Source organism: Monodon monoceros, unplaced genomic scaffold (assembly GCF_005190385.1).
Source record: "Monodon monoceros isolate NGI ecotype Baffin Bay Population unplaced genomic scaffold, NGI_Narwhal_1 Super_Scaffold_7, whole genome shotgun sequence".
Lineage (NCBI taxonomy): Eukaryota > Metazoa > Chordata > Mammalia > Artiodactyla > Monodontidae > Monodon > Monodon monoceros.
The window spans coordinates 96,706,682-96,720,592 of NW_021703784.1; the positions used below are offsets into that span (position 1 = coordinate 96,706,682).

The window sequence follows — 13,911 nt, forward strand, 5'->3', positions numbered from 1 at the left end:
CGGAGGCACCTGTTTTGTGTACCTTAGGTTTTGCAGGTGAGGCCCTGGGCCAGGAGGGTGCTGCTGAGGAGGAGGCGGTGTAGCAGGGGCTGGAGCACTAAAGAAGGCACGGAAGCCTGGTGCTGGGGGAAGCATCTGCCCAACTCGCCCTTGCAGCAACTTGGGATTCATGGCAGCAAGTGGACTACCAACAAATCCAGGGACCCGTGCAAACTGGCTGGGAGACATCCGTCCAGGCTGTAGCTACAAGAGGCACAAGATCTCAGATTCAGTTGATCAGCAAGTCCCCTTACTTTTATCCACAGAAAAGTGAATACTGCTTCCATCAGTAACTCTGTCTGGGAAAGTAAAGGAAACAGTAAGAGGTGGCAGTGGCTGATTAACAGCAAAAAAGGGGGACACCAGCTAGTGAACCTTTGGAAAGTGAGAAAGCTCTTTAAGGGCTGAGCTAACCCTAGGCTTACCTGTGCTCCTCCAAGAAGCTGTGCTCTCTGGAGGGGGCTGAGAACAGGAGGAACACTAGGAGGGAAAGGGTGACCCAGTAGGGAAGAGTTCTAAAAAAAAAAAAAAAAAAATTATATTTATACCATGAAAACAGGTAAATAACAGGGGAACTCAATAGAAATACAGAATTAACTTAGATAGAAAAACTCTCAAATTGTAGAGCTGAGCTGTCCACTGAAGGAATATGAAAGAGTGATGCTAGAAGTTAGAAAGCACTATGATCATGTAACGTGAATGAGAAAGAAGTAGAATGAGGGACTATAATAGCAAGAAACCGGATCATGTCAAGTTTAGATTTTTAAGATAAGAAAAGAGTTGAGGTAAGAAATAGCTGAACATGATGAACTATGTCTTCTGACCCGGGGACTATAAGATCCAGAAATTCAAGTGTGGAGATTATAAAAAACATGTAAGATTTAGGAGATGTCTATATACTAGGCAGTGATCAAAAAGTATTTTCATTAGATTGTAAAGTGACATACCGGGACACTGCAGAGCTGGTTGGGAGACATCCTCTCACCGTAGGGAGCAGGATAGCGTGGTGGCATTGGGGGTCGAACATGGACAGGCTTCGGACACAGAACCTATCAGGACAAACATATATACAACTACACTCAGTGAAGTCAGCTTTCCCTCTACCTATTCTTCCTCCCCTCGAGTACCGGCAGAGACACAGAACTCAATGCAAAGCCCTACTTCCAAGCAAATTGCTATGGCTTTGGTCCACATACAGAACCTTTGGTCACTTCCTCTCACAAATATCAAGCAATGTGCCACTTTTAACTGAGGAAGATTTAGCTAATTCTCCAGTTATCCCCACCCTTCCATGCTATCTGAGGGAGGTACCAGCAGATATTCTGACTTGCAAATTCTCTCCAAGAGGATATATTTTGGTAGCAGTGAGGGAGATGGAATGATAAGAAAGCTGGAGGATTAACTAAGTCCTATTCTGAAGTCCCTATGATATGGCCGCCATGCTCAGCTCTTTCGTGTACGTTGTGACTCCACCATTTCATAGGATATTGAGCCTAACTAGGCCATACCAATACCACCCTCCCCCCATACCTTCCAAATTGGCCTTCCTTTTCAGCTGCTGGTTTCAGGTGGAGGAAAGTCTATGGAACAGGACTGCACAGGCTCTAGGGAAAGCAGGGATATCTTAAAGGTAAAAAGGGATGTGGACAATGCTGTGTGTTCCCACTCCCCCCAGCTTTCAGTTACCTCTCTGCCAATGTTTTGGGCAGCCAGCAAAACACTTTAAAAAGGACATTTACACTAAATGTGGTTCACTACCCTTTTTCTCCCCCAATTAAAAGGCAGCAGCAACAGTAGTAGCACCAGCAATGGGCATTGGGGAATGTGTCTCTTATTTGCACTAACTTTTCCTCTAATTGGCTACTTTTCTTTCTAATCTAATGCCTACCCCAAACTTCCACCCTCCTCCCAGCATCACCAATTTCCCAAATAATTTTGCCCAGATTCCCAATATCCTGGGCTGAGTGCCTGTTAATGAGAGGTACCTGTTGGTTGAAGCTGGGTACAGCCATCTGCTTAGGTGGGGTGCCTATGGGGACAGCTCTAACAGGAGGACTCCCAATGACAGGCGAAGTTGACCGCCTCGGTAATGCACGCTCAGAAACGTCCCGATCATCTTCTGGGCCCTGGGGGGGCCTCTGAGGCAAGGCATATTCTAACACAGACACTGTAGGCATTTCCTAATTGAGGAAGTAGTGTTAAAAAAATTAGCTACCTTGAAATGTTTTAATAACCTTTACAGATGCCAGATATCTTGAGAAATTATTTTAAAATTTTTTATTTAGTTTTATCTCACATCCAGTAAAAATGTTACCCTCTTTAGTGTATAGCATTAAATTTTGATAAATGCAGAGAGTCCTGGATCTAACACCAAAATCAAGACACGTAAGTTTTATTACTCCCCAAACTTCCTTTGTAGTCAACCTCTCCTACCACCCCCAACCACTGGCAAACACTGATCTGTTCTCTGTCCCTATAGTTTTGCCTAAAAATGACTTTAAGTAATTCAAATCATAAGCTGTCAAATTTGAGTCCCAATGCCCCCTTTCAACCATTTCGAAGAAAGCACAGTCAAGTGAGCATTACCACAGAGTCTGGGGAGGGCACAGTCAACAGGTCCAGCTATGGGTGCTGGGCGACATAATCAACGTTAAGACCGGCAAAGGATATGCATCCATACATTGTTCCAGTAAGGAAAGGACAACAACAGGAGCCAGCTTTGGGGTATTAGGATTTTTATACAACGAGAAAACGTTTAATACCTGAGCAAGCAGTGGTCCTCGGATTCGCCTCAGAACTTCAGATCCATCCCAGATGCTGGAATTGAGACTTCCTGGTCGGGGCTAACAAAAAAGGAAAACACACACACAAAGTCTAGAAGAGGGCGGGCTCGCTGGGCAACTTACCAGCTTTCGGTGAGCAAAGCTCCCAAAGAGCCTCAACTGCTTGAGAACAGAAACTACAGTGTTCTAGAATCGACCTTATTTCCCGACTTCATCTCTAGAATTGCTATCATCAGGAATTATCTACCAAATTTCTATAGCACATGTAATTCTCTCAGTATAGTAGGTGGAATAAAATAGCCAAGCCCAATACTTTGCTTTAATTATCAGTCTGCTATAGCTCTCAGATCACAGTAACTTACTTGCAACACTGGCCTGGTCTGTACTGCCCTCATGATAGCTGGATCTTCTAGTTCATTTTCAATCACCATCTTACTGAGCCTTTCTGCCAGATTCTCCTCGTGATCACCCAACAAGTCCATCTCATCCCTTTCTCCATTGCCTGTTTGTTCATTAACCGCCACAGGCAGCTTTTCTTCCAATTCAGCCAGGCGCTCATGTGCTTCCTGCCAATCATCATCTATAAGGAAATCATAAAAAAGAAACAGAGTTCATATTGGAATAAAAAAGTTTTATAAAATTCTTCTGTTATCCATCTAGAGTCATGAAATAAGGTTTAAACTAAGGGGCACATTTAAAGTGGGCTTTGCACTATTGAGAACAACTAACATCCTACTAGGAATAAACTCAGACTTTTGGAGTAATAGCTTAATACATTAGCAACGATGTGCAAACTATATTCTGAAACCAATTTCTAAGTTGGTGATATAGTACAACCTGTTGGTTTGAGATTCTGTGCTATTTCAGGCAAAAACTCACGCTAGCGTACAACTTTCTCTTAGGTAAGTGTCATCTTCTTTACAAGCTTTTAAATCCATTCGTGTCATCCAATTAGTATTTTTTGAGCATCTATTATGTGACAGACATTGTTTTAGGTGCATGGGGTACATTGGTGTACAAAACAGACAAGTATCCCTGCCCTCCTGTGGCTTTTTAAGCAGGGAAGAGACAGATAATAGATAATGAACATAACGAATAAGTAAATTAGATACTATATTAGAAGATGATATGCTACAGGAATACGGTGGAAGAGAAGCAAATTGAAAACTTTAAACAGGATGGTCAGAGGTATGTCTCACTGAGGTGGTGACATTTGAGCAAAATATCAATAAGTTAGCCATGTGGATATCTAGGAGAAGAGTGTCTCAGGCAGAGGGACAGTCAGTAAAAAGGCCTTAAGATGTGAGACTGACGATTTTGAGAAGCAAGGACTGTGCTTGGATTGGAATGAACAGGGGTGAAGAGGAGAAGAAAAATGAGGTCAAAGTGGGAGAGCTCCTACAGGGCCTTTAGAGCCACTCTGAAATGGGGGCCGCTGGAGGTTTGGATGTGGCTTGACTTTTTGAAAGAATCACTCTGGCTGCTGTGTTGAAAACAGATTTGCAGAGAAGGGGGCAACACTATTGGAAGCACGGAGGCCTGTTAGGAGGCTACTACAAGTATGCCACAGGAAAGGTGAGGGTGACTTGGACCAGCGTCGGTCCTCTTCTGCTTTAACTGTCTATTTCTACATACTACTATATAATCTGTAGCACTGGCACTAGGTTATTTTGTTGTCTTTTGTTTTTTATGCTGACACAGCATTGTTTTGGGGTCTAGCTATAGCACAGATGAAAATCTTCAGAACCTTCTATCGGCTTCTCTAGAACCAGACCTTACTTCCGTCACTTCTCTCATTCCAGTTCTCCTCGACCTCATCGCTCATCATGCCCTTCTGACTCCATCATAAAAGCTCTACTACTTTGCTCCTTTCAGCATTCAAATTCAGATACCTTTCCCTCCCCACTGAAGCTTTCCCTAAATAATCTTTTCATTTTAATTCTACCTTCACCTCATCTGAACATGCACTACTTTCTAACCCACCAAAACCCCATGTATTCTTTTGTAAATGTTATATATTTTTATTCTTATTTTAGTTTTGTTTTGTATGTCCTGCAAAATTCAAAACAGAGAGATAACAGGTAATTACTAACATAAAAACACAGAATTCTGAAAAAGTGTCCTTAATGACAATCCTTCCCATATTTTTCTATATACCTCATTTAAAGAAAGGAGAAGGAGGAAGTGGGAGCACCACGACAAGAAAAAAAGAAAAAAAAAGTGCCTGGTATATACTAAGGGTGTAATTAATGGTAGCCACTTAAAAAAAGATTTAGACTTTCTGAAGGGCTCATATGCAACTTGTTAAAATACATGTTTGTTAAAAAAATTTAAACATTACACAAATATGTAACTTAGAAAGTGAAAGTTCCCCATAATTCTTCAGGTATGTTAAATTTTTTAAAGTGGGAACACATAACTACTGATAATATCATCTCATTCTTTTTCATACCTATATAAGATTCTACTCTACTAATAAAGTAATTTAACTTATCCCTTACTGATGGAAATTTGGATTATTTACAATTTTTAATTTATTTATTGAAGTATAGTTGACATACAACATTACATTAGTTTCAGATGTAAAACAAATTTAAGTAGCCTAAGTCCCTTTCAGGGTCAGATTATAAACATTTAAAATTGCTACTTTTATTATATAACAATGTATCATATAACACTAGTGATCCAAAAAAAAAAAAGGTAAGGGATTTCCCTGGCGGTCCAGTGGTTAAGACTCCATGCTCCCAATGCAGGGGGCACGGGTTCAGTCCCTGGTCAGGAAACTAAGATCCCGCATGCCGTGGCCAAAAAACAAAAAAAACGAGGTAAGTGGGACTCCCAAATTTATAATTTGTATGATCAGAACCACTGTCTAGTCTTTGAGCACTGTGGTAGATGTGAATGTACTACTTGTGGTAAAGGGAAAAATCTACTTTAGATGAAAATTACAGCACTAATTTAAATTATCAGCTATTTAAAATATATGCTTAAAGAACAGTATAATTAAAAATCAATTGTGATATTAATATTTGTAACATCTTTGCTAAGGAAGAGTAAGCTAAGCATGTTTTGAAGGACTAACTGCTTTTTGCAATTTTACTGACTCAACAATGCCGGAAAAAAAAAAAAGGGAGTCTATAATCCTGAATTAAGGGATTTTTTAAAACATTTATTTCCCAAATTTAAGAAACTGATTTGTTAAGACTGATTCTAATGCAAAAGAGTTCTAATTTGCATTGATTTCATTCACTTCTCATAATCCTATTTACTAACTTTACTAGGTCCCACCAAAGATGATAATCTATTTGTCCTTAATAATTAATTTAAAAAATGCTGGTTAAGAAGCCATATTCTGTGAGAAAGGCTCTGTTGTGAATTACTTTTTCAAACATGTAAGCAAAGAAACCTATGCCACAGAACACCATCATGTTCATTTTAGATATTTCTTGCTCTTGCGAAAAATCATCTGAAACAGTAATGTCAGAGATCACACGTCCTTAGTATAAAAGGATACCTTACTCTGTATCTTTTTCAAATGACCTAAAAACATACTTAGATATGCCAATGCTTGACCTCAACCCACACTGGTCAAAATGATAAAGGGTAGGGGAAAAAAATAACAGAGAAATGAAGGGAAAGAGATAACTGTTTTCCTTCAACTAATTAACCTATACCCTGAGGTGGGTTACTGAACTCCTGGCTGCTTTTATAAATGTATGCTTGCTGTGGTAATTCCCCTCAAGTCTGTCTCAGGGATATTTGTTTCTGAATAAAAACAAAATGAGCAGGAAGTAGAGGTGATTTAATTTTAGAGCAATCTCAGTCCCTAAAGATTTTAGCAGCTATCAATAAAAAGGAAGTAGAAAGAATGGGGAGCCCTTCCATGTGGAGGCAGGAGATTCCCAAAGATCCCCCAGAGACTGTTAAAACATAACTGGTAGCTTACATTGACTGTATTTATAGTTACTTAACATCTCTGGCATTTTCCTTCTTCATTTGTTAACATGAGGATAATAATAGTACCTACCTTGCAAGGCTGCTACGAGGATTAACAATATACATGAAACACTCAGAATGGTCCCTAGCACATAATAAGCACCTTGTAAGTGTAAGCTTTTATTTTTAGAGAACAAGTTGAGATTACTGTGGCCCATTTACTGCTCAAAGATGATGCAAACATTTTTCCATGCAGAAGACAGTGACTAGTTTCTTAAGGAAAGGTGACATCAGAGCATCTGTAGCCAGTGACTTAAAATAACTACTGTACTAACAGGTATTACTCAAGATACTCACTCCTTGAGTTAAAAACCAACAAACCAAAATGTATGTCACAGGTCTGACATTTTATCTCCTGGTTTAAATTCTCTACACCAGCTGTATATCCACCTTTAGAAATATATTAAACAAGTCACAGGTTGACTTAGAAAGCAATTTTCTTTTTATAAACCCGTATAGTATTTATATCAAGATGAGGAACTAAGGTTTTAACTTCACAATTCAAGTATATTATACTCTCAATGGAAAGGGCTCACACTGGGAAATCTTTTCTCCATTATAAACTTTGTTGACCAAGAAGTCCTTAATCATCCTTGTGCCTCAGGGTACAAAATGGGCTAACCATATGCTACTTCACTGCCTTTACTTTTTTTTTTTTTTTTTTTTGCGCGGTACGAGGGCCTCTCACTGTTGTGGCCTCTCCCGCTGCGGAGCACAGGCTCCGGATGTGCAGGCTCAGCGGCCATGGCTCATGGGCCCAGCCGCTCAGTGGCATGTGGGATCTTCCCGGACCGGGGCACAAACCCGCGTCCCCTGCATCGGCAGGCGGACTCTCAACCACTGCGCCACCAGGGAAGCCCAACTGCCTTTACTTTTTATCACCTGTTCTTTTACTGTGTAACCCTAGGGGCTTTTTCATTTTCCATCACATAAAATGCAGTTCTGCACACTCTAAAATTCTTTTAAGGCAATACTTTCCTCATCTTGTGAGAAACATAGGAACTCAGAAAAAAAGACTGTCTAGCACTCTGGAAGTCAATGAGAAGGCCAAACTATTCCTCTTCTGTCCAGGTTAAAAACTGAGGACATTTACTATGCTGGCTAACCTCAACATACTTCATTTTAATAAATTTCATTTTAACACAGATGAATTTGCTAAAAAATGGTAACATTCAGTACAATATTTTAAGAGAAAAAGAGCTCCAGAAACAAGCACACACTGTTTATAGCTTCTATTGTATTCTATAGGTTTTTACTAAAGTTTCAAATATAATTTGCAATTCACATCAGTTTCCTGCTTTCATCATTCTATTCTATGTCCCTTTCCCTGTGATCTCCATGGATAGAGAACAGCATCTGAGATCATGTCATCCTCTGAACAATCTCATCCCCTAAACTATGGCTGTAATCCAAAAGGTCTTCGGTTCCCTTCTGCAATAAGCCTAGCTTCTACCTTAAATGCTTCTCTTGCTGCTTCCAACAGCAGCAGTTTTAGCTCTTCAAGGAATTCTGTAATCCCTGATTGAAAATAGTATGCTCTTTCATTTTTGCCGGTTCATTCAACTCAGTCTAAGCTTAAATAAACTTAAGCTGTTTAGGTGAGTGCAAAACCAGTAACCAGTACAACTATTTTATTTTATTTTTGGCTGCATTGGGTCTTTGTTGCTGCACGTGGGCTTCCTCTAGTTGCGGCGAGCAGGGGTTACTCTTTGTTGCGGTGTGCGGGCTTCTCACTGTGGTGGCTTCTCTTGCTGCGGAGCACGGGCTCTAGGTGGGCAAGCTTCAGTAGTTGCGGCACGCAGGCTCAGTAGTTGTGGCGCACGGGCTTAGCTGCTCAACTGCATGTGGGATCTTCCCCGACCAGGGATTGATCCCATGTCCCCTGCATTGGCAGGTGGATTCTTAACCCCTGCGCCACCAGGGAAGTCCTAATACAACATTTTTAAGACCTCTTATTTGTTTTTGATATTGAACATTTTAGGGTTACCCACTACTGATAAATTTCCTCTTCTTATTACTTAACTTGAATATTTGAAATCCCACATATTCACACATCCCAACATAAATGTGGTAATTGCTGCTTTTCAACACCAACAGTCAAAGCAAAGAGAGTTCCATGGACTCTTACCTATTCATCTTTTTTTTTTCCCAAATGTGTTCATCAAATTTATTGAAATGGAATGGACAAAATTAAAGCTACAAGATAATATTTTAAAACAATTACAGAAATTATTTTAAAACAATACTAAAACAAAACCCCACAATACTGACAGAATTGTGGTTAAAATGTTACCTCTATACAATGTTTTGGGTTTTTTTTTAACATCTTTATTGGAGTATAATTGCTTTACAATGATATGTTAGTTTCTGCTGTATAACAAAGTGAATCAGCTATACATAAACATATATCCCCATATCTCCTCCCTCTTGCGTGTCTCTCCCACCCTCCCTATCCCAGCCCTCTAGGTGGATACAAAGCACCAAGCTGATCTCCCTGTGCTATGTGGCTGCTTCCCACTAGCCATCGGTTTTACATTTGGTAGTGTATATATGTCCATGCCACTCTCTCACTTCATCCCAACTTCCCCTTCCCCGTGTCAAGTCCATTCTCTACGTCTGCGTTTTCATTCCTGTCCTGCCCCTAGGTGCTTTAGAACCATTATATTTTTAGATTCCATATATATGTGTTAGCATATGGTATTTGTTTTTTGTTTTTCTCTTTCTGACTTACTTCACTCTGTATGAGTCTCTAGGTCCATCCACCTCACTACAAATAACTCAATTTCATTTCTTTTTATGGCTGAGTAATATTCCATTGTATATCTGCACCACATCTTCTTTATCCATTCATCTGTCGATGGACACTTAGGTTGCTTCCATGTCCTGGCTATTGTAAATAGTGCTGCAATGAACATTGTGGTACTGCCTCTTTTTGAATTATGGTTTTCTCAGAGTATATGCCCAGTAGTGGGATTGTTGGGTCATATGGTAATTCTATTTTTAGATTTTTAAGGAACCCCCATACTACTCTCCATAGTGGCTACATCAATTTACATTCCCACCAGCAGTACAAGAGGGTTCCCTTTTCTCCACACCCTCTCCAGCATTTATTTGTAGATTTTTTGATGATGGCCATTCTGACCAGTGTGAAGTGATACCTCATTGTGGTTTTGATTTGCATTTCTCTAATGATTAGTGGTGTTGAGCATCCTTTCATGTGTTTCTTGGCCATCTGTATATCTTCTTTGGAGAAATGTCTATTAAGGTCTTCTGCCCATTTTTGGATTGGGTTGTTTGTTTTTTTGATATTGAGCTGCATGAGCTGCTTGTATATTTTGGAGATTAATCCTTTGTCAGTTCCTTCATTTGCAAATATTTTCTCCCATTCTGAGGGTTGTCTTTTGGTCTTGTTTATGGTTTCCTTTGCTGTGGAAAACTTAAGTTTCATTAGGTCCCATTTGTTTATTTTTATTTCCATTTCTGTAGTAGATGGGTCAAAAAGGATCTTGCTGTGATGTATGTCATAGAGTGTTCTGCCTATGTTTCCTCTAAGGGTTTTATAGTTTCTGGCCTTACCTATACTTTTTTTTTTTTTTTGGCTGCACGGGGTATGCGGGATCTTAGTTCCCCAACCAGGGATGAACCTGGGCCCTTGGCAGTGAGAGCGAAGAGTCCTAACCACTGGACGACCAGGGACCTCCCTTACCTATTCATCTTTCCAAAGTACAGTTTAATTTTAACTTATTAGTATACTTGTTCCAGGATCTCTAACTCTCAAACTTTATTATGTAAGCTTGCTCCCTAAACCTTTCATCTCAGTAATTATAACTGTGGCCTCTAGTTTAGTTTGGCTCTTTAATTTTTTAACCACTTCCAACACCAGGAATATTTATCTATACCCAAGGATGAGAAAATTTCATCTGTGCACAACACTTTTCTAACTTATGAAGACTTTCTATCACCAAAATTCTTGGAATAAAAAACTTTATTTATTGAATATACTATAGGGCAATAGCAGGGTCATGCAATATATTATTGATCAACTGAATTTTAAAACATATACATCTGAATCTGAGTTTTCTCCTAATCCACTAGTTTTCCTTAAGTTCCATGTTCCACAAATAAAAATTTCCTTCTTCTAGGATTATTTAAACCTTTGTAAAATGTCCACTTCTCTAATCATTTGAATTCCTTATAGTGTCAACTTAGAGCCATAGATCATAAAGCTGGAAGGGACAGGGCTTAGAAAACACTTGATTTTATAAGTGAGGCAAAAAGAAGCCCAGAGGAGGAGGGTAGATGCTTGGAGTGAAGAACAGAACAGTTTGCCAACTTTGTGAATGAGGTTACGCCTACTTAGACAAAAGTACTTATAAAAGAGAGCATTTGAAAACAGCAAGAGACCAAGATGACATTATAAAAGAAAGACATCACTTACCAACTGCACCTGACCCAAATGTATCATCATTGAATTGATCAATCTCTTCATCTTCCTCTCCCAGGCCCTGAAATGCATCTTCATCTTCATCCAGAGGACAATCCTCCAAAGACTAAAAAAAGAGAAAAAAGAGATCAGCTATTCATGAAGTTCACAACCTCGCTCTAAAAAAATGTTTTCATCTTCCCGATCAACACAATAGCTTCATTATGACTTTTTGTGCACATGGCATTTTTTCTATCCCCCAATTTCCCTGACACTGGAAGACTTCAGTACCTTTTCCTTCGGCTTCTCGTTCCTATTCCTTATTTAACCTCTTCCCCCAAACTTCCATTTCTCTATTTATCAAGAATCTAATAACAGCATTTCCTCATGCAACCAAATGAGGCCTGCCAACTTCCTTTCCATCACTGGTTACAATAATAATGACAAGTGAAAATGAACACTTTATTATTTTGCTTGAGTTCTACCTATATTTTTCAACGAAATTCTCATCTTCCCCATATTCATGTCACCTTTTCAACTATTTTATTATTCCCTTCTAAAGCTTTCTCTTCATTTTCCTTTTCCCCTTCTGTTTTCCTACAGATCCAAACTCTGGTGATAAAGGAGAAAGCTAAGTGTTCAATCACAATTAAGTGAACTCTTGAAAAGCTGTGATGTGACAGGTTTAAGTTGTGTCTCTACTCTTACAAGTGATACCAACTTGGGCAAGTCACATCCTTTCTGATTAATTCATTCAATACCCCCTGAGCATCTATTTTGTCTCAGGCTGTGTTAGCCTCTAAGCCACAATCTCTTAAGTGGTAATGCAGGGACAATACCACCTACCTCGGAAAGCTGTTGTGAGGATCGAATGAGGCAAAGATTTAGGCAAACATTGGGTATTGTTAAACAACGCTAGATATCACCAGTTTAACCACTTAGGTGTGTTCTATCTTAAACGTACCCTCCCACCCCCATTTCAGTTTTCAACTGATTTATTTTCCAAATTTTCTTTTCTTTTGGGAACTTTGCCTACTGCATCTCATCATCTCTCTCCATGTTTACATAAAGGCAGTTTGATCTTGAACCATTCCTATCAAATACCAAGTATACGTGTCCCCAGTTTTCAAAGACTCAGGATCGGAATTCCACACGCTCTCTGCAGTCACATTTCGGATACACCCTGACTGGCTACCTCTTAGCCAGGATGTTCCCAAATGAAAGGTTAGGTCAAACGGCCATCCTACCCATCTTAAGTCTCCCAAACTTACACAAAGCAAGCATGCAACTGCCTCCCCATCACAGGCAACTTCCAGAAGCATTCCCAAATCACAAAGATCTACTTAACCAAATCACTGCTTTTTACACTGGAAAGACTCTTAGGGGTCATCTAAACCAACCCTTTGGTTCTACAAATCCAGAAACCCTGTCCAATGATTAGGAGTCGCTAAAGGTCATACAGCGAACCAGTGACACTGTCAGGACTCTCGACTGTTGCTACATACCCGGACCGTCACCAAACCCACGTCCCCCTCCACTCGCCCAGAAGGAACTTCTGCTGGACACGCCCCTTCCCAACTCGGAGTCCTCTTTAGTAAACGGTCTTTGGCCCCAGTCAAAGGGCGAGTCCAGGCCCCCGGGACCTGACGGTCGCCGGTTTGTAAGGGGGTGTGTATAAGTAATTGGAGGGGAGATGGTTCCGGGTCCAGAGCGGGAAACGCGTCTCTGGGCTTTCTCGGGTGAAGCTTCCTCAAGAGCCACCGAGGGTGGGTGCAACGCTCTCTACTCCTCACTCCTCCGGGGGTGCGGGGTGGTCCGGTTAAGGCACGTAAGGGGCCCTCCCCACCCCAAAACATAGGTCAGCTCTCCTCAGTGGCAACTGATAGGACAGTCCCGCCCCCCGAAGCCAGCTCACAGCCCTCGGATTAAACCCGCGACCCCAGACCCAACGCACTCCGTTCGGTCCCGCGGGTCCCGCCGCCCGCCCCCTCCCCCCAGGAGCGCTGGGCAGACGCGCGGAGGGTGAGAGAGAAAGAGGGGCGCGTGCGGGAGGGAGGGAGGGGTCACTTCCGGTCGAAACAACTCACCTCGTAGCGGAACATTCTTGGGGGGGGGAGGGAGCGGGGAGGGGAATAGGGGAGGGAGGGAAGAAGCGCTGACTCTGCGGGCTCCTCCGCGCGCGGGTCCTCCACCGGCTCGCGACCCCTGGCCGCCGCCGTACGCCGGAGCGTGCGTGGGAACGTGCGCAGGCGCGCCTCGGGGAGGGCGGCCGCCCCGTTCGGCGCCCGGCGGCGGCGGCTGCGCGGGGACAGATTTGGCGTCCCGCTTCCTAGTCTCAGCGGCGGGAAGGAGGTCCCATGGCGAGACACTGCGCACGCGCCGCCCGTCGGGGGCTTCCTCGCGATCTGGACTTGTAGCTCCGCCCCTGGCTTCTGTGTGCCCGCCCGGCGCTCTGGTTCGAGTCACGAGCTTTCCGTCACCGACGGGGCGGAGAAAAGCCTTGTGATTGTCACAGGGTAAGGCTTTGAAGAGTCCCAGGATTAGCCTGGACTGGGAGAAATGGAGATTCCTAGACTGTTTTGCCAGCGTCCAACACGGTCTTCGCGGGTTTTGCTTGGCACTCCTCACGACATACGATAATGCGCCGAGTGGAGGGGAAAAAATAAAAGT

The 13,911-nt window shown here is 41.8% G+C and overlaps 1 protein-coding gene across 1 annotated transcript in view; it reads right to left on the reverse strand.

Annotated features, from left to right (window-relative positions):
• Window positions 1-13,523, reverse strand: part of PATL1 (PAT1 homolog 1, processing body mRNA decay factor) — a 36,526-nt gene extending 23,003 nt beyond the window's left edge. Inside the window, exons 1-8 of the mRNA XM_029208750.1 lie at window positions 13,329-13,523; window positions 11,257-11,368; window positions 3,185-3,402; window positions 2,802-2,882; window positions 2,025-2,219; window positions 987-1,088; window positions 465-554; window positions 23-243 (exon numbers count right to left, since the gene is read on the reverse strand). Coding sequence (XP_029064583.1) covers window positions 23-243; window positions 465-554; window positions 987-1,088; window positions 2,025-2,219; window positions 2,802-2,882; window positions 3,185-3,402; window positions 11,257-11,368; window positions 13,329-13,343 — 1,034 coding nt within the window. The 5' untranslated portion in view covers window positions 13,344-13,523. The remainder of the gene's footprint in view (window positions 1-22; window positions 244-464; window positions 555-986; window positions 1,089-2,024; window positions 2,220-2,801; window positions 2,883-3,184; window positions 3,403-11,256; window positions 11,369-13,328) is intronic.
• Window positions 13,524-13,911: the final 388 nt, after the last annotated feature.